Consider the following 20,035-nt stretch of genomic DNA (forward strand, 5'->3'; position numbering starts at 1 on the left):
GTCCTTTGGGTATAGGCTGAGGAGTGGGATAGCTGGGTCAAATGGTGGGTCCATTCCAAGTTTTTTGAGGAATCTCCACACTGCCTTCCAGAGTGGCTGCACTAATTTGAAGCCCCACCAGCAATGTAGGAGTGTACCTTTTTCCCCACATCCTCTCCAACACCTATTGTTGCTTGTATTCTTGACAATTGCCATTCTAATTGGGGTGAGATGGAATCTTAGTGTAGTTTTGATTTGCATTTCTCTTATTACTAAAGATGGTGAACATTTTTTCATGTTTGTTGATTGTAGATCTTCTGTGAAGTGTCTGTTCATATCCTTAGCCCATTTGTTGATTGGGTTATTTGTATTCTTGGTGTAGAGTTTTTTGAGTTCTTTATATATTCTGAAAATTAGTGCTCTATCAGAAGTATGAGTAGCAAAGATACTCTCCAACTCTGCAGGCTCTCTCTTCTAATTGCTTATAGTTTCCTTTGCTGAGAGAAAGCTATTTAGTTTGAATCTGTCCCACTTATTGATTCTTGCTTTTATTTCTTGTGCTATGGGAGTCCTGTTAAGGAAGTCTGATCCTAAGCCAACAAGTTGAAGATTTGGACCTACATTTTCTTCTATAAGATGCAGGGTCTCTGGTCTGATTTCAAGGTCCCTTGATCCATTGTGAGTTGATTTTTGTGCAGGATGAGAGATAGGAGTTTAGTTTCATTCTGTTGCATATGGATTTCCAGTTTTCCCAGCACCATTTGTTGAAGAGGCTATCTTTTCTCCATTGCATATTTTTGGCCCCTTTGTCTAGTATGAGAAAATTGTATTTATTTGGGTTTGTGTCCGTGTCCTCTTTTCTGTACCATTGATCTACCTGTCTATTTTGGTGCCAATACCGTGCTGTTTTTTTTTACTATTGCTTTGTAGTATAGTTGAAGATCTGGTATTGTGATATCCCCTGTTTCATTCTTCCTGCTAAGGATTGCTTTAGCTATTCTGGGTTTCTTATTATTCCAGATGAATTTCATGATTGCTTGCTCTATTTCTGTAAGGTACGTCATTGGGATTTTAATTGGAATTGCATTGAATCTGTATAGCATTTTTGATAGCATGGCCATTTTGACAATATTAATTCTGCCTATCCAAGAACATGGGAGATATTTCCATCTTCTAAGGTCTTCCTTAATTTCTTTCTTCAATGTTTTGTAGTTTTCATTGTACAGATTTTTTACCTCTTTGGTTAGATTGATTCCCAAGTATTTTTTTTTTTTGAGGCTATTGCAAATGGAATTCTTTTTCTTATTTCTCTTTCAGATGTTTCATTGCTTGCATATAAAAATGCTTTAGATTTATGCATGTTGATTTTATATCCTGGTATTTTGCTGAATTCATTGATGAGGTCTAGAAGTTTTCTGGAGGTTTTTGGATCCTGTAAATATAGAATCATGTCATCAGTAAATAGTGACAGCTCAAGTTCCTCTTTTTCTATTCATATCCCTTTAATTTCTTTAGTCTGCCTAATTGCTCTGGCTAGAATTTTGAGGACAATGTTGAATAGAAGTGGTGAAAGAGGACATGCCTGTCTTGTTCCTGTTTTTAAAAGGAATAGTTTCAGTTTTTCTCCACTAAGAATGATGTTGGCCATGGACTTAGCATAAATAGCCTTTACAATGTTCAGGTATGTTCCTACTATCCCAATTTTTTCTAGTGTTTTGAGCATGAAGTGGTGTTGTATTTTGTCGAATGCTTTTTCTGCATCAATTGAAATAACCATATGATTCTTATCCTTAAGTCTATTGATATGATGGATTATATTTATTGATTTACGGATGTTAAACCGTCCTTGCATTCCAGGGGTGAACCCCACTTGATCGTGTTACACAATTTTCTTAATATGTTTTTGGATACGGTTTCCCAATATTTTGTTAAGTATCTTTGCATCTGTATTCATCAAGGATAGTGGTCTAAAATTTTCTTTCCTTGATGTGTCTTTTCCTGGTTTGGGTATGAGGGTGATATTAGCTTCATAGAATGAGTTCGGTAGGGTACCCTCCTTTTCTATTTCCTGGAATACTTTGAGAAGATTTCGAAGGAGTTCTTCTTTGAAGGTCTTGTAGAACTTGGCTACGAATCCGTCTGGTCCTGGGCTTTTCTTGGATGGTAGATTTTTAATGTCTTCTTCTATTTCATTGCTTGATATTGATCTGTTTAAATTGTGTATGTCCTCCTGGTTCAGTTTGGGAGGAGCATATGTCTCTAGAAATTTGTCAATGTCTGCAGTAGTTTCTGTTTTGTTGTAATACAGATTTTCAAAGTAGCTTCTCATTATGTTCTGTGTCTCAGTGGTGTCTGTTATGATATTTCCTTTTTCATCATGAATTTTAGTAATTTGAGACCTCTCTCTCCTTCTCTTTGTTAGTGTGGCTAAGGGTTTGTCTATTTTGTTTACTTTCTCAAAGAACCAACTTTTTGTTTTCTCATTTTTTTGAATAGTTTCTTTTGTTTCAATTTCATTGATTTCAGTTCTGATTTTAATTATTTCCTGTTTTCTACTCCTTTTTCTGTTATTCTGTTCTTTTTCTGGGGCTTTGAGCTGTAATATTTGGTCATTTAGTTGTTGACTTTTCATTATTTTCTGGAATGAGCTCCATGCAATGAATTTTCCTCTTAATAATGCTTTCATATAGACCCAGAGATTTTGATATGTTGTATCGTCATTCTCATTGACCTCTAAGAATTTTTTTGTCTCCTTCCTGATGTTTTCTCTTATCCATGTTTCATTCAATAGCATATTATTTAGTCTCCAGTTGTTGGAGTATTTTCTGTTTATTTTGTCATTGATTTCTACTCTCAGTCCATTATGATCTAATAGAACACAAAGTAGTATCTGTATTTTTTTTTTTTTTTTTTTTTTTTTTTTTTGCATTTCCTAAGCGCTGCTTTGTGGCATAACATATGGTCTATTTTCAAGAGGGTTCCATGTGCTGCTGAGAAGATAGTGAATCTGCTTGTTGATGGATGGAATATTCTATATATGTGTATTATGTCTAGGTTATTGATTGTGTTATGAATTCTATGGCTTCTTTGTTTGGATTTTGTTTGGAAGATCTATCTAGTGGTGACAGCAGTGCATTAAAGTCGCCCAGAATTATTGTTTTGTGGACTATGTGATTTCTGAAATTGAGAGGGATTTGTTTGATGTACCAGGAAGCACCATTGTTTGGTGCATAAATATTTACTATTCTTATGTGTTCTTGACTTATGTTTCCCTTAAGCAGTATGAGATGTCCTTTATCCCTTCTGAATAACTTTGACTTGAAGTCCATTTTATCTGATATAAGGATGGAAATCCCCACTTTTTTACTGAGTCCATGTGCATGGTAGTTTTTTTCCCATCCTTTCACCTTTAGTCTGTGGATGTCTTTTTTTTCGATGAGATGAGTCTCTTGCAGGCAGCATATTGTTGGGTCTTTCTTTTAATCCATTCTGCCAGTCTATGTCTTTTGGTTGATGAGTTTAAGCCATGAATGTTCAGGGTTATTATTGAGATATGATTTGTATTCCCAGTCATTTGGCTTATTTTTGGTTTTTAATTTGGCTTGCTTTCTCCTTTGAGTGGTTTTTCTCTAAGGTAGTTCCTCCTTTTGCTGACCTCCAATGTTGTTTTTCATTTCCTCCTCGCAGAATATTTTGTTGAGAACATTCTTTAGCACAGGCTTTCTATTTGTAAATTCTTTTAACTTTTGTTTATCATGGAAGGATTTTATTTCATCTTCAAATCTGAAGGTTAGTTTTGCTGGGTATAGGATTCTTGGTTGGCAACCATGTTCTTTCAGATCTTGAAATCATTGGTCCAGGCCTTTATAGCTTTTAGAGTCTGGGTTGAGAAGTCGGCTGCTATCCGTATTGGTCTCCCCCTATATGTAATCTGATGCTTTTCTCTCGCGGCCTTCAACATCCTATCTTTATTTTGAATGTTAGGCATTTTCATTATAATGTGCCTTGGTGTGGATCTGTTGTGATTCTGTGCATTTGGTGTTCTGTAAGCCTATTGTATTTGATTTTCCATTTCATTCTTCAGGTTTGGGGATTTTCTGATATTATTTCATTGAATAAGTTGTTCATTCCTTTGGTTTGTATCTCTGTGCCTTCCTTAATCCCAATAATTCTTAAATTTGGTCTTTTCATGATGTCCCATAGTTCATGGAGATTCTGTTCATGATTTCTTACCTTCTCTGTTTGGGCAACTTTATTTTCAAGATTAAATATTTTGTGTTCATTGTCTGAGGTTCTGTCTTCCAAATTGTCTAGTCTTTTCGTCATGCTTTCCATTGAGTTTTTTATTTGGTTTATTATTTCCTTCATATCAAGGATTTCCATTTCTTTTTAAATCTCTTTGTGTAAATGATCTTTTGCTTCCTGCACTTGCTCTTTCAGCTTATTGGTATTATCATTCATTGCCTGCATTTGCTCTCTTATCTCATCCTTTGCTTCACAAATCATTTTAATCATGTATAATCTGAAGTCCTTTTCTGACATTTCTTCTAACATACTGTCATAGGATTCTATTAATATAGAATCTACATTTGTTTGTGTCATTTTCTTCCTTTGTTTTTCATGTTGTTCATGTATCTTCCCCTCTAGCAGTGCAGATCTGGGGTATTGCGGATTTCCCCCTATAGGCTTATAGTGGCCCTTTAGGTTTCCAAAACCCTTTCTTTAAGGGGAGATCAATATTAGCAGTGCCCAATTCAGACACCATGCAATAAAAGACCAAATAACCCCTATGAGGACAATAACACAATTGTCATAATAACCAGAATGAGTTCAAATATTATCTTCAGTAAAACAAACAGAGTTGCAATAAGGTCTTCAGTTTCAAATGGAGGACAAAGAGGATGCAGAGGGATGTAGAATGTGGCTGTTAATGGGATAAGAAAAGAATATACAGAAGTTCTAGATAATGGAAAGGGTGAGAGTATAATCAAAAGAAATTGAATGTTAGCATGAAAAAAGGGAGAAAGAGACTCTGAGGGAACAGGCAAACAAAAAGAAAAGAGAGCAAGAAAAGTAAAGAAATAAAAACTTAAACTTTTCCAATAAGGAGAAATAAGAAATTCTGCAGTATAACAGTCATGTAGTAAAGAATCCTCCCAGAGTTCAGTGGCTTTATGCATGAGAGGTACCTGACATTGAGCTTCAAGCCTCCAGCAGGCGTCTCAGGATGGGATTTGCCCCACCTAAAGATTGGAGCTATGTCTTCCAGGATTATCCAAGATGGCTGCTCTGGTTTCAAAATGTGTGGGTAAATGGGGAGCTGCAGTTCAGGGTGTGGCCATGGTCAGCAGGAGGTCCTGGAGGCGGGATGTGGTTGGTCAGGCAGGGGTCCTGGACCTTGGGTGTGTTTGGTGTGCTTGTGGGATCCTGGAAGCCGGTTGCAATCCATTGGTCTGGGGTCCCGGTGATAGGGCGCAGTCAGTTGGTCTGGGAGTCCTGGCAGCAGGGAGCAGTCAGTCGATGTGAGGGCCCCAGAGGCAGGGAGTGATAGGTCGGGCTGAGGGATCCTGGAGATGGGGCTCAGTCAGTCCAGCCAGGGGTCCTTCAGTGTCTGGCTGTTGTCTCAAAATGGCGGCAGCCACGTGTAATCAAACCTGCAGGTACTGACTGTAACAGTGAACTTTCAGCCAACAGCAGGTAGCTGGTACTCCAATGGCGGTTGGCGATCAGTTTGCTGACTGTTGTCGGATGATCCGTAGTTGAACCTCATGCGTTGGGTGATGGATAGGTGTAAGTCAGTCGATGGACAGGCAAGAGGCAGGCAAATGGCAGATGATAGGTGCCTGACACTATCATCACTCAAAAAAGGTGTTGATTTGCTGGCTGACTGCAGGTGATCACAGCAGACCAATGGGGTAAACAGCAGGGGATTGATAAGCAGCAAAAACTGCCTTACCAAGAAACAGAAATCCTCTGCTTGAAATCAGAGTTACAGAGCGACAAGGAACGTAGTCTCCCTCTAGTCTGCCATCTTGGATCTCCCCCCCTATATTGACATGCTTATTGACTTTTATTTAGGTCACACGAGCTGAAAGGCCTTTGAATTCATTTTATAAGTATATGTGCAAGTTTGATATCATGTAATTGCTATATAGACAAGAGCATATATGTAGACATGATGTCTAATACAAAGGTCTTTGCAAATTTACACACACAGAAAACAAAAGTTTGGTATCTTTTCACCAGTTATTTTGTCTCTACACATCTGACACAAAAGAAATTACACAGTGTCCGTCAGAACCCTCTAGAACTTAAAATAGTCTGTGACAGAGTTTTATAGTATGATTCAGACATAAGGAGTGACTGTGCAGTTGGAGGTGTTAGGAGTAGAACCAGCCATGGTGGGCAATGAGATCCGAGGGTCAGAGCCACTCATCCTACATGGGTATATATTCACTTCCTCCATCACCAAAATTAAAAACAAAAAAAAAAGCAAAAAAATCGAATCTACAGTTAGACAAAACAAGACTGATAAGGAAAAATTAGGGTCACAGGATGAAAGGTAAATTCACCAGAAAAGCAGCTCAAAAAAGTCCAGTTTTTCCCTCAAGAAGTGAAACAGTCCTAGTGACTCTAGTAAAGGAGCACATGAAACATACTTATCAGACCAGAGAGTACTTTTGGATCAGAGTAGCCCTTTCCCTTTTTCTCCTCCTTTCTGTGGCATTTAGGTAGAACTTACTAAAAGTGCAGGATCCCAGGGTACAAGAAAGATTTATAGTAGTTTGTATTTAAATGTAATGCTTTTTTTTCCTGGTTTCAAATTGTTTTGTGAGATAAGTTAGTTTCTTTCCTTCAGTGGCCATCGCTTCATGTCCACCATCAGTTACTTAGGTTATATTTATGGATATAAATGTACCCCAGGATCTAAAAGAAAAGGAATCATGATGTAGGAGTGCTTGTGCCAGATGGAGTATTAGCCCTCTGAAGCATTAGGGGAAGATGGTGTTCCTTGGAATCTCTCCATTGTCTGAATAAAATCAAGTCATCCCTTAATTAACTGTAGACCTCAAAATGATTGGTAACCACCCCTTGAGGGCTACAACTTGGATTAGTCACTTTTACCAACATAGATTATGCAGTCCCTTATTTCCTGAGATCCTCAAAACATGAGTAACCACGTATTGAGGGCTCACTAGGATTTGGGCTGGTTGAATTAGATGCCCCTACTATCATATGACTACAGATCTCCATTTTATTTTTTGGTATTTTTCTTGTAAAATAAAACCTGACTGGGCTTGGTGGTGCTTGCCTATATCCCCAATGTTGGGAAAACTGAGACAGCAGGATTCTAAATTGTATACCTGGCTCAGCAACTTTGTGAGACCCTGTCTCAGAATAAAAAAAAATAAAATGGACTGAGGATGTCACAGAAGTGCCTCTGGGTTCAATTCCAGGTACAAGAAAGAGAAAAAGAAACCCTGGTTAATCTTATTGTGTTTAAGCTCCCCCCACCAATTTTGGAAGCAATGTAAAGGGGGTTTTGTGCCTGGAGGAGCTCAGTTATTGCACTAAGGGAGAGACCTGTTCTAGAGTGTTATGTATGGTAGCCAAGTTCTTAGACTTGCCTGATATCCGTATTTGCCATAATATGCATAATTAGGGCCTCTATTCATGTATGAAGGAAGAACCAGTGATGTAACAGGCTCCAAACTTGAGTTTCAGAGGAGAGAAGTAGATGACAGGTTCAGCTAGCCATATTTAACCTAGTGGGTAGGGAGGCAATGGACAGAATATCTTAGAACAATTACAATGATGAGATCCATGTTTTTTTTTTCCTCCTAGAGAAATTGAGAGGAATGGAAATCCAGGGAATGGGACTCTCTTTGTGATTGGTAACACACCAGGGTAAAGAATAGGTTTGGGTCCTAAAAGGCACTCAGGGACTTCTAGATTTCCAATAACCTTATTTGTGTGTCCTAGTGAAAGATTTGGGGTTTCAAGGGCATAAGAACCCTGGGTCTACATTGGTTCTGCAGTGCACATGAGAGGTGGAGTTGAGAGAGACAGAAAATGCTTCATTCAGACTCTGTAGATAAGTAGTTCACCCCTTTTCCAAAGACCTCAAGTCACAGTAAGACTTTGAAGATCCAGGATACAACAGGTGAGGTCATCCTCCACCATCAGGTCATGTCAGTTAGAAAGTGAAAACAGGAAACAGATTCTTGAACTTAACTGTCAACCTGTTTCATGTTTCAGAGAGAAACTGAAGCAAAACTTAACAAACATTCCTCTATCAGAGATGAAGGGGATTTATCAAGCCTCCTCCAGTAAGCCTGTCACTCATGTTTTTAGATCAGGTATCATGTAAATCACTTTTAATTAGCCAACATGTGCCTAGTGTTTTTTGATAGAAACTGATTTTTCTAAAAGGAGTTGAGAATTTGAGGAAAAGTAGTGATACTTCTGTTGGTTCTTTTCACTAATGCTTCTGAAGAGTCCATTATTGGGTTCCAAAAATGAAACCAGTGTGTGAGATGAAACTCAATTCTCTTCTGTTTTTGGTGGGGCCTGTGAAAGTTGCAGGCCTCTGCAGCCAAGTAAGCCCCTGTGTTCTTTGCAGCTAATCATAGCAATAGATGCCTGCTTTTATCTGTTCCGAGGGTTGCCGCCAGCAGAGCAAAATTCTTCTCCACTACTGGGAGTGGCATGTTGCAGTTCTCAGTATTGCAGCTGTAAAGAGGGGCTGTGCAACTCCAGTGTTGCACTAGGCTCCAATAGCTCACCACCAACTTCTATCCAGGTTCTTGTTTCACAAATTCCAAGAATGAAATTCATGGGAGAGGGAAAGGCATGAATGAAAGTAGAAAGTTGTATTCAAGTGTGAAGAATAGTAATAGAACTCTTCCAGGGACAAGAGGGGTCTCCAATAAGGGTTGCCCCCTGAGTGTGCTAATCTGAGATTTATATAGATTTTGAGTCAATGATATTGGTTCAAATTTATGCTAATCAGTTATTGGAAAACTACCTCTGCTATTGATTCAATTTTATGCAATTTTTGGTTTGGAAAAGCACTAATGTTATTGTTCCAAATCGATGTTAATCAGGATTTGTGGAAGCACTAGAAATTCATTAGTGTGCTTGCTATCCAATTCATGTTTGTCCCTCAAGATGTCAAGTTTCACCAATTATAAATGTTCTGGGATCCAGTTGTCACAATATGTGGAGGGGAGGGGACACCTCCACTGGGCCCATGCCAGGCTGCCTCAATTTGACATGTCAGGGTGCCCTGGCTTGCCATACCTCTGTCCTGTTATGGTATGGGTAGGCTCCACGCAGCTGCAATGCACAATTCAGCCCACCATGTTGCAGCTCTGTTGCTTCATTTCCATTTTGTTAATGTACGAATTCAGTGCTATGAAGTTTCCTCTTAGAACTCTCTTCATATTTTCCCAGAGATCTTGATACATATTCTCATGTTTCTGAGAATTCTTTTGCTTATCCAGTGACTTCTTCAATGAAACATTCCTCATTCATATCCAGGTGTTAGAAAGATTCCTCTCTGTTCTTTTTTATCTTGTTGATTTCTAATTTCTTTCTAATATAATGTGTTAGGGTGCCAGAAATTTTCTCTATTTTCCTGTATGTGCTAAGACTTAATTCATGTCCTAAAATATAACCTATTTTGGACAGTTTTATATGCTGCTGAGAAGACAGTGAATTCATGTTTTGATGGATGAACTATTTTACATATATGTTAGGTTCATTTGATTGATCATATTGTTACTTATGAAGTGACTATTTAGCTTATGCCTGGATGAGCTATCTAGTTGTGAGAGAAATCTGTTGAAATCACCCAGTAGCATTCTATTATACCCTATTTGACTCATTATATTCAGTAGGGTTCTTCTAATGTATGTTGATGTAGCAATGTTTAGGACTTAACTATTTATACTCATCATGTCCAGTTGTAGATGATTGCCTTTCCAGTATGAAGTGAACTTCTTTGTCTCTTGTGATTTATTTTCTCCTTGAGTCTACTTTGTCTCATATGAGAAGAGCTACCCCTGCTTCATTTCTGTGGTACAATGATACCAACCTTTCACCTGCAGCTTGTGTATGTCTTTGCCTGTGGAATGAGTCTCTTTTGAACAATATATAGCTGTCTTATTTTTAATCCGTTCTAGAAATCTGTGTTGTTTTGTTGGATAATTTATGCCATTACTGTAATCTTACTAAGGTGATTTTTCCTGCCATTTGATTTAATTCTAATGCTTACTCTAGACCTGATTCTCCTTTCATTGGTTATTCTTGTGAAATTCATCCCTATATTGATATTTCATTCTTTAGTTTTACACATTTCTGTATAAAATACTTCATCAAGTGTTTTTGGCAGTGCACACTTGGTGATTTTGAATTCTGTTAATTTATGCTTCTCATGGAAGATTTTTCTTTCCCCTTAAAATTTTGAAGAACAGTTTTCCTTGGTATAGTAGTCTTGGTTAGCATCAACTTCCCTTAAAGGCTTGATATATATTACTGCAAGCCCTCCTGGCTTTTAGGGTATGATCTCCAAAACAAGTTTAAATATGAATTTGTGAACTTCTAAATGTAGCTTTTAAAGTTCTTTTTTCTCTGTTAGGCATACGTGTCTTGGAGAGGTCTTTTAGATCTTGTATATTTGACGGTTCTAAATGTTTATTATATCTGAGGCATTGAAAAATTTCTGATATTACTTCATTGAAAACAATGTACAACTGTTAAATTTGAATTTGGTACCATCTTCTACACACATGATTCTTAGATTTGGTCTCAATGATACACCACAATTTTATTTTTCTTGTCAGTTGCTCTTAATTTTATTGTTGGTTTTATTTTCAAGATTATTTGTGTTTATTTGCTGAGACTGTCTTCTCTGTTGTCTTATTTATTGGATATGCTCGGTGAATTTTTTATTTAACTTACTGAGTCATTTCCAGTATTTCTATCTAATTCTTTTTAAGTTTATCTGTCTCTTTCTTGAAATGATTTTTCATTTTTTATATTGTCTACTGGTTCATTTATTTTTCCTCTTTTAGCTCATGGCACAATTCGATTATAAACTTCCTAAAATTTTAAAATTAATATTTTAGATAGTGCTGAGAAAATTAAAAGCATGAAATAAAATTGCTAATACAATGGTAATGGATTTATACTTTCTAAAATCTTTTTTCATATATGCTATATATTTTATTTTTAGATATACTTGACAGTAAGTATATTTTGACATATTATGCATACATGGGGTGCAATCCACTACAATATTGATCCCACTGTTGTGTTTGAAGAAGATATGAAGTTACACTGGTCAAATATTTATATATGAGTATTGGAAAGTTATGTTTGTTTCATACTACAGGCTTTCCTATTTCCATCTCCCCTCCCTTCCCTTCATTCCCCACTGTGTACTCCAACAAACTTCTACAAATACCCTCCCCACCCTCCCTTGTTGTGAAATGGCATCCACACATCAGAGAGAACATTTGACCTTTAGATTTTTGGGGGAGACTTATTTTACCTAGCAATGTGGTATCCAGTTGAATCTATTTACCAGTAAATGCCATAATATCATTCTGCTTTAAGACTGAGTGATAGTCCACTGTGTAAATAGACCACATTTTCTTTATCCATTCATACATTCAAGGGCACCTAGATTCATTCCATAGCTTGGTTATCATGAGTAGAGCTGTCTTAACCATCCATATGGCTGCATCACTGTTCTATGCTGATTTTAATTCCTTTGGTTTTATGCCAAGGACTGCAAAAGCTGTGCCAAATTCAGATTCCATTCCAAGTATTCTGAGGAATCTCCAAATTGCTTTCCATAATGGTTGACTGATTTGCATTTCCATCAGTCATGTATGAGTGTATCTTTTCCCCCACACCTTCACCAACACTTATTCTTGCTTGTATTCCTAACAATAGCCATTCTGACTAGAGTGAGATGGAATCACAGCCTGGTTTTGAGTTTCTTTTCTCTAATTGCTAGAGATATTGACCATCTTTTTCATGTATTCATTGATAGACTTTATTTCTTCCTCTGTGAAGTGCCTGTTCAGCTTTTTATCCCACTTACTGATATTTTTTATGTTTTAGTGGTAAGGATTTTGAGTTCTATCTATGTATCCTTGAGATTAATGCTTTATCTGAGGTGTATGTGGTAAAATTTTTCTCTCCTTCTGTAGGCTCTTTCTTCATGTTATTGTTTTCCTTGCTGAGAAAAAGTTTCTAATTTGTATTCATCCCATTTATTGATTCTTGCACTTTAGGGGTCTTGTTAAGGAAGTCAGGTTTTTGGTCAACATGGTGAAATTTTGGGTCTACTACTTCTTCTAGTAGGCGCAGGGTTTCTGTTCTAGGGTCAAAATCCTTGATCCACATTGAATAGGTTTAGTTTTATTGTGCTACATATGAATTTGCAGGTATCCCACAAACATTTTTTGAAGAGGCTATCTTTTCTCCAATGTATTATTTTTGGCACCTTTGTCTAGTTTGACAGAAGTGTATTTATGTGGGTTTGTCATTGTGTCTTTTATTGTGTGCCACTGGTCTACCTGTCTGTTTTGGTGCCAGCACCATGTTGTTTTTGTCAATATAACTCTGTAGCATAACATAAGGTATGGTATCGCGGTGCCTCCTGCTTCAGTCTTCTTGCTAAGTATTGCTTTGGTTATTCTGGTTCTCTTATTTTTACAAATGCATTTGATGAATGCCTTTAGAAATTCTCTAAGGAATGAATGCCATTGGAATTTTAATAGGAATTGTATTTAATCTCTGTAATGTTTTGGTGGTACGGCCATTTTGACAATGTTAATTCTGCATATCCAAGAACATGGAAGGTCTTTTCATCTTCTAAGGTCTTCCTCATTTTCTTTTTTAGACTTTTGTAGTTTTCTTTGTAGAGGCCTTTCACCTCTTTTTTAGATCGATTCCCAAATATTTTATTTTTTGAGGCTATTGGCAATGGGGTAGTTTTCTAGTTTCTTTTTCAGCAGCTTCATCACTGATGTATTGGAAAGCACTTGATTTTTGTGTGTTAATTTTATATCCTGCTATTTTGCTGAATTCACTTACTAGTTCCAGATGGTTTTGGTTGGAATTTTCTAGACCTTCCAAATATAGAATCATGTTGTTGGTAAATAGTGAGAGTTTGAATTCTTTCCCTATTCATTTCCATTAAAATTCTGTCTTCTGTCTAGTTGCTCTGGCTAGAGTTTCAAGGATGTTTTTCAATAAAAGTGGTGAAAGAGGGCATCCTTGTTTCCTTTGGTTCTTAGGATGATTTCAATTTTTTTTAGAGTGCTTTTGTTCTTTTTGTGGGGATTTAGGATGTAATATTAGATCATTTATTCTTTGACTTTCTATTCTGTTAATAAGATTAATGCAATGCACTTTCCTCTAGCACTGTCTTCGTAGTGTCCCAGAATTTTTGAAAAGTTCTATCACTGTTCTCATATACCCTTAAACATTTTTTTTATTTCATCCCTTATTTGTTCTTCTATCCATTGTTCATTCAATAACATATTATTTACTCGCCAGGTGTTTAGATGCTTCTATTTTTTATTTTGTTTTGGATTTCTATATTCAGTTCATTATGATCTCATTGAATACAAGGTATTATCTCTATTTTTCTGTATTTCTTAAGAATTACTTTGTGTCCTAAGATATAGTCTGTTGCAGAGAAGGATCTGTGTTTTGCTGAGATGAGAGTGTTCAGTCCTTGTTGGAGGAAATATTCCATATATATCTGTTCAGTTTAAATTATTAATTGTATTTATTGGTTCCATACCTTATTTATTTTGTTTTTGTTTCGAGGAGGTATCTAGTGATGAGAGACATGTTAAAATCTCCCATTATTATTGTTTTGTGGTCTATTTGAGTCTCATAATTGAGAAGGTTTCTTTGCTTTACGTAGATACTCCACTGTTTGTGATTGTTGTGTGTTGTTGATGTATAATTCCCTGAACTAGCATGAAAAAACCTTCACGATGCCTTCTGACTTACTTTGACTTGAAGTCCACTTTATCTGATATGAGTGTAGAAACTCCTGCTCATTTACCAGATCCATGTGAAATGCTTTCTCCCATTCTTTTATATTAAGTTTTGGGTTATATGTGCTTATCAGGTGAAATTTTTAGAGCTATCATATTGGTAGACCTTAATTTTTAATCTAATCTGCCATTCTATATCTTTTGATTCATTTGTATTCAATGCTGTTATTGAAATATGAGTTTTATTCCCTGTCATTTTGATTCATTTCTGGGTTTTGGAATTTTATTTGCTTTAAATAGTTATATATGCCAGTAGAATGCACCTTGATAAATCATAAGCAATGTAGTATCTTTTCACATTCTTCTAGTTACACTTGATGTAGCATCTCACCACTCATACAGTTACATATGTACATAGGACAATAATGTCTGATTGAATCTACTCTCTTCCTTATCTGCATATGCCCTCCCCTCCCTTCAATACCCTCTACCTAATCTAAAGTACCTCTATTCTTCCCTAGTATCCCTCTCTCTTAATTAGCATCCACATAACACAGAAAATATTTTGCTTTTGTTTTTTGTGGGATTGGCTTATTTATCTTAGCATATTTTCCAGCTTTATCCATTTACTGGCAAATGCCATAATTTTATTCTTTTTTAAGGCTGAGGAGTAATCCATCATATCTATACCACATTTTTTTCTTTATCCATTCATCTGTTGAAGGGCACCTCATTTGGTTCCATAATTTGTTTTGTGAATTGAGCTGCTGTAAACATTGATGTGGCTGCATCATTGTAGTTTGCTGATTTTAAGTCCTTTGTGAGTAAACCAAGGAGTGTGCTGGTTCAAATTGTGGTTCCATTCCAAGTTTTCTGAGGAATATTCACACTGCTTTTCATAAAGGTTGTAACAGTTTGCATTCCCACCAGCAATGTGTAATGCATAAGTTTATATAAATGAATTTTCTACATTTCAATTCCAACTAATTCCCTGTCCCTTCAATCCTCCATCCTCCGATACCCATCCTCTACTCTTTAAGTTTTTCTTCAATTAATATATTTATTTAATTTATTTGTGCATCATACTCATATGAAATTGGAATACATTGTGATATATTCAAGCATGCACATAGCTTGATTTGTGCAACTTTATTTCATTGTGTGTCTGTTTGTTCTAGATTGAATGAATTGAATTCTTAGATTATAATGTCTAATTTTTTTCTAAATCTAAGAAGTTTGCAGCCTTTATTTCTGATTTCATTCTTCAGCATGAACATTACTATTTCTTTCTGTTCGTAGTCTTTGTCTCTTAGTTGATAGGTTGATTTCCAGTTTTATTGTTGTCCTTGCTCATTTAACTTTACAGGCATCACTGAGACATTCATTTTGAATTCTTCAGAAATTTCATCAATCACATTTTTTAGAATTTAATTCTGGACATTTATTTTGTTACATCAATTGGGCCATATTGGCCTTTCTCTTTGAATGTTTTGTTAACTGTTGGTGAGTTTTAGTCATATAAAAAACTGTACCTGGAGTTTATGTCAAGCATTCAACCATAGACCAATACTTAAAAAATTAACAGAACATTACTATAGAGACAAGGAAAGCCAGAACTAAGTTGATCAACTAGAAATGAAGACAGAATGTTGAAAAGATGTCTGCACTCCCATGCTTATTGAATGATTATTCACAATGCCAAAGATATGAAATTTACCCATGTCCATCAAGGATAAATTGATAAATAGAAGATGATCACACATGCAACCCCCCACACACATACTCACATACAAAAACATAGAATGAAATGCTATGCTGTCATTAAGAAGGAACCTCTATTGTTTTTGGTAACATGGACAGACTTTAAGGACATGAGGATTAGTGAAGAGAACTTGATATAAATAGTCAAATATCACATAATCTCACTTTTATTTGGAACATAAAAATAATGATCTCATGTACATAAAGAATATATTAGTCACAAGGACTGATGGGTTTGAGGTTTTGGGAGATTTGTCACAAAGGACAAAAAATGGCAGCATGAAACTAGAAATAAAATGTAGAGAGTTGTTTTACCAGAATTAACAACATGTTTTCATGTGGAGAAGTAGTAAGAGAATGAATCTGAAGCCTTCTCACCACAAAAATGCTATGTTAATGATGTGATGGAATATGTATGATAACAAAATAAATTCATTACTGCACAAGATATTTTTGCTTTAAAACATCAATCAATACTTGAAAAATACATATATTTTTTATTATGTGTCAATGGAAAAATAAGTAAGTAACCAAAGAGCCACCTGTAATAATCTAGAAAATGTCTTCATCCACAGTAATAAGACGACAATCTGGCATGCTAGAGGCTTTTGGAACTTTTTGCACCTCATCTCATGATGTATCTTCACTCTATCTGTGCATTTTTTTTCCATCATCATAGGGCAATGTATATAAATTTTTGTTATTGTAACAGTGTGAATATTGGGTGGAATCTTTGTCTTGCAAACTTGAAGAATGATATCCACAGTAACAAGGGGTGAGACCATAGTAACAGGACTTAAGTGAAAGAAAGGAAGAAAAAAAGAAAGAAAAAAGAAAGAAAAGCTCTCAAACAACATGTATCCCATTTGTTTACAATAAAAATAAATTAAAAAACAAAAAAAGAAAAGTTCTCAAAGTGGGAGGGGTCCAAGGAGAAGATTTTAATGTGTGTCTGTTATCTAGAGATTTTAATAGGTTTGATCTGTACATATAGGTTATTGATTAAGTATAGGATTCATAAAGGGACAATCAACTCTAATTTCTCCTTCAGCCAGCCTCGAGAAAAGTGATTTCTAATTTGTATTAACACAGGGATAAATATGAGTGTCTGTTGACCCTAGAGGAATTGTATTTCAGAGTTGGTCATGTCTAGGAGCTGGTAAGGAACTGTCACTGTGGCTAGCCCCAGCTGAGTGCAGAAGCTTGATTTCCCAGTCCTTACTTTGTTGATTCTTTCTCTGAGACCCTTTACCTGCTTGCCTATTTCTGGTCTAACTTTTTCTCATTTTGTCTGCATCAACTTCTTTAAATGGGAATCTCTGTTGTTATAACCAGTTGTCTCAAGTCTTACCTGACTCAACACATCTTCCAAAATATACCCATTTTCTTTGGCACAACAGGTCAGGGAAATCGTTTGCAGAAAGCTTCCATGTAAGCAAGAATTTAGACCCATTTTCCAGAATTCTGTATCTTCTGAGGAACAAGACAGGTGTGGAGGCAGCTCTGCTAGTTGTACCATGCTAATTTTAGGAGGAGGTGCTGTGGTGGGGAAATGGATCCAACTCTCCTTTCTTCTGTGGCTTTTGTTAGTGTGTTATCACCTGCAGTCTTGAAAACTCAATGTCTGGAGATTATATACAGGCAATTCTGTCAATGTATAGCTTTTCAGTTTCTATAAATATGGAGGGAGAAAGGAGTGAATATTTTGTTTTTCATCTTCTCAGTATTCTGTTTGGTAGAATTTTGTACATTGTATTTGTAAAGTATGTTTGTTCACTTGAATCCAGTAAGAAGGATACATTCTAATATTGGTTTATTTTACTTATGTCTTCCTATAAACTCATGGATGGTTACCAGAAGATAATATCCAAGATTCATTCCAGAAAGTAAGAAATAGAAGATATGAAATTAGGAATCTTGAGAATTTACAATTCAGTAAACATGGGACTAGGGGTGAGTGTGAAGAAGAGAGAGGAGATGGTCATGGAACTATCCACTATGCAGCATCTCCCTCTGACAGAACTGGGAGAGAAGATCAACATCAGGCATCTCCCCAAAGAAATGACTTTGAGACAGGAATTTATTCAGGTACGTCTGTGAGTAAACATGTACGTCCACTTTGGAAACATTGCTTTATTCAGAATAACAATTTAGCAAATCAGCAAAGAAATGTAGATTATGAAGCAAAGGATCAACTGAGTCATTTTGAATGTGGAATTGGCTTTAACTCTCATTCAAATATTTCTGAAGACAAGATACCTCAAAACACAGAAGAAAAATCTCAATGTGATTTGAGTGGTAGTTGTGTTAACAAATGCCTGTTATTCCCCCATCAACACTTCCTTCAACCTTGTTCAAATATCAGCAGTTTACATAAAAATCAGATGGCCAGTGTCAGCAAAATGTTTCTTAAAAAATGTGAGCTCATTGGTAATGGTGAAAAAATTGACCTCCATGATGAAACTGGGGTGGTCCTTGCTGAGGGATCTAACCTAAGTAAACGTGAGCATACCTATGTTAGGCAGGGAACTCATCAACACAAGAAATCATGGGAAAACTCTAACCATGAATCAGATGACCCTGAACCTCAGAGCTCTCATTTTACAGAGAGCCATGAGAAGTGGGGAAAATGTGATGAAGTACTTGATCAGTGCTCAAAACCTCTCACCCATCCAAATGTCCAGATTACAAAGAAGGCTTATGAATGTAAGAAATATGGCATACTCTTTAGTCAGTCCTCAGTGTGTATGCAGCATGAGAAAATTAATACTAGAGAAATGTCCAGCAGACATAGAGATGACAAATATAGACAATCCTCTGATGAGTCATCAAACCAAGTTGGACATAATACAATATGCACTGAAGAACAGTCATGGAAAATCAGGGAATATAATGAATCATTTACTCTATATTCAAATCTTGAACAACAGAAGAAAATACATAATGGAGATAAATGTGATAAAGTCGAAGATTGTAATAAATCCTTTTCTAGTTCTTCACATCTTGTGGTACATAAGATAATTCATGCTGGAGAGAAACCCTACAAATGTAAACAGTGCGGAAAAGCCTTCATGTCTTCCTCGGGACTTCTTGGGCATAAGAGAACGCATACTGGGGAGAAACCCTACAAATGTAAAGAGTGTGGAAAAGCCTTCATGTCTTCCTCAGGACTTGTTGGGCATAAGAGAATGCATACTGGGGAGAAACCCTACAAATGTAAAGAGTGTGGAAAAGCCTTCATGTCTTCCTCAGGACTTGTTGGGCATAAGAGAATGCATACTGGGGAGAAACCCTACAAATGTAAAGAGTGTGGCAAAGTCTTCACTGCTTCCTCAAGTCTTTATGTGCATCATAGAACACATACAGGAGAGAAACCTTACAAATGTGAACACTGTGGAAAGGCCTTTATTTATTCCTCAAAATTTTATATTCATCAGAGAATTCATACTGGAGAGAAACCCTACATATGTCAAGAGTGTGGCAAAGCCTTCATTTCTTCCTCAGGACTTCTTATGCATAAGAGATTCCATTCTGGAGAGAAACCCCACAAATGTGAAGAGTGTGGCAAAGCCTTCATTTATTCCTCAGGACTTCTTGAACATAAGAGAATCCATACTAGAGAGAAACCTTACAAATGTAAAGAGTGTGGAAAAGCCTTCACTGCTTCTTCAAGTCTTTATGTGCATCATAGAACACATACAGGAGAGAAACCTTACAAATGTAAACACTGTGGAAAGGCCTTTATTTGTTCCTCACAACTTGGTACTCATCAGAGAATCCATACTGGAGAAAAACCCTACAAATGTCAAGAGTGTGACAAAGTCTTCATTTCTTCCTCAGGACTTCTTGAGCATAAGAGAATCCATACTGGGGAGAAACCCTACAAATGTGAAGAGTGTGGCAAAGTCTTCATTTATTCCTCAGGACTTCGTAGGCATAAGAGAATCCATACTGGAGAGAAACTATACAAATGTAAGGAGTGTGGCAAAGCCTTTATTTGTTCCTCAAAACTTTATGTGCATCAGAGAATACATACAGGATAGAAACCCTACAAATATGAACATTGTGAAAAGGCCTTTGTTTTTTCTTCAACTTGTTATCAGAGAATGCATACCAATGGAAAACCCAACAAATGTAAAGAGTGTGGTAAAGCCTTCATTTCTTCAAGACTCTGAGGCATCAGAGAAGTCATGATAGAGGAAAACCATGCAAAGGTGAACGTTATTCAAAGGCTCCTACTTGTGCCTCACATCTTTTTGTGCATC

At 36.5% G+C, this 20,035-nt stretch overlaps 1 protein-coding gene across 1 annotated transcript in view; it reads left to right on the forward strand.

Moving 5' to 3' along the window:
* LOC124966206 (zinc finger protein 879-like) overlaps positions 1 to 19,813 on the forward strand; it is a 43,142-nt gene extending 23,329 nt beyond the window's left edge. The window contains exons 4-5 of the mRNA XM_047527251.1: positions 18,741 to 19,234; positions 19,319 to 19,813. Coding sequence (XP_047383207.1) covers positions 18,741 to 19,234; positions 19,319 to 19,813 — 989 coding nt within the window. The remainder of the gene's footprint in view (positions 1 to 18,740; positions 19,235 to 19,318) is intronic.
* The last annotated feature ends 222 nt before the right edge of the window (positions 19,814 to 20,035 follow it).

The sequence above is a fragment of the Sciurus carolinensis genome, chromosome 16 (assembly GCF_902686445.1).
Source record: "Sciurus carolinensis chromosome 16, mSciCar1.2, whole genome shotgun sequence".
In the NCBI taxonomy this organism is placed as follows: domain Eukaryota; kingdom Metazoa; phylum Chordata; class Mammalia; order Rodentia; family Sciuridae; genus Sciurus; species Sciurus carolinensis.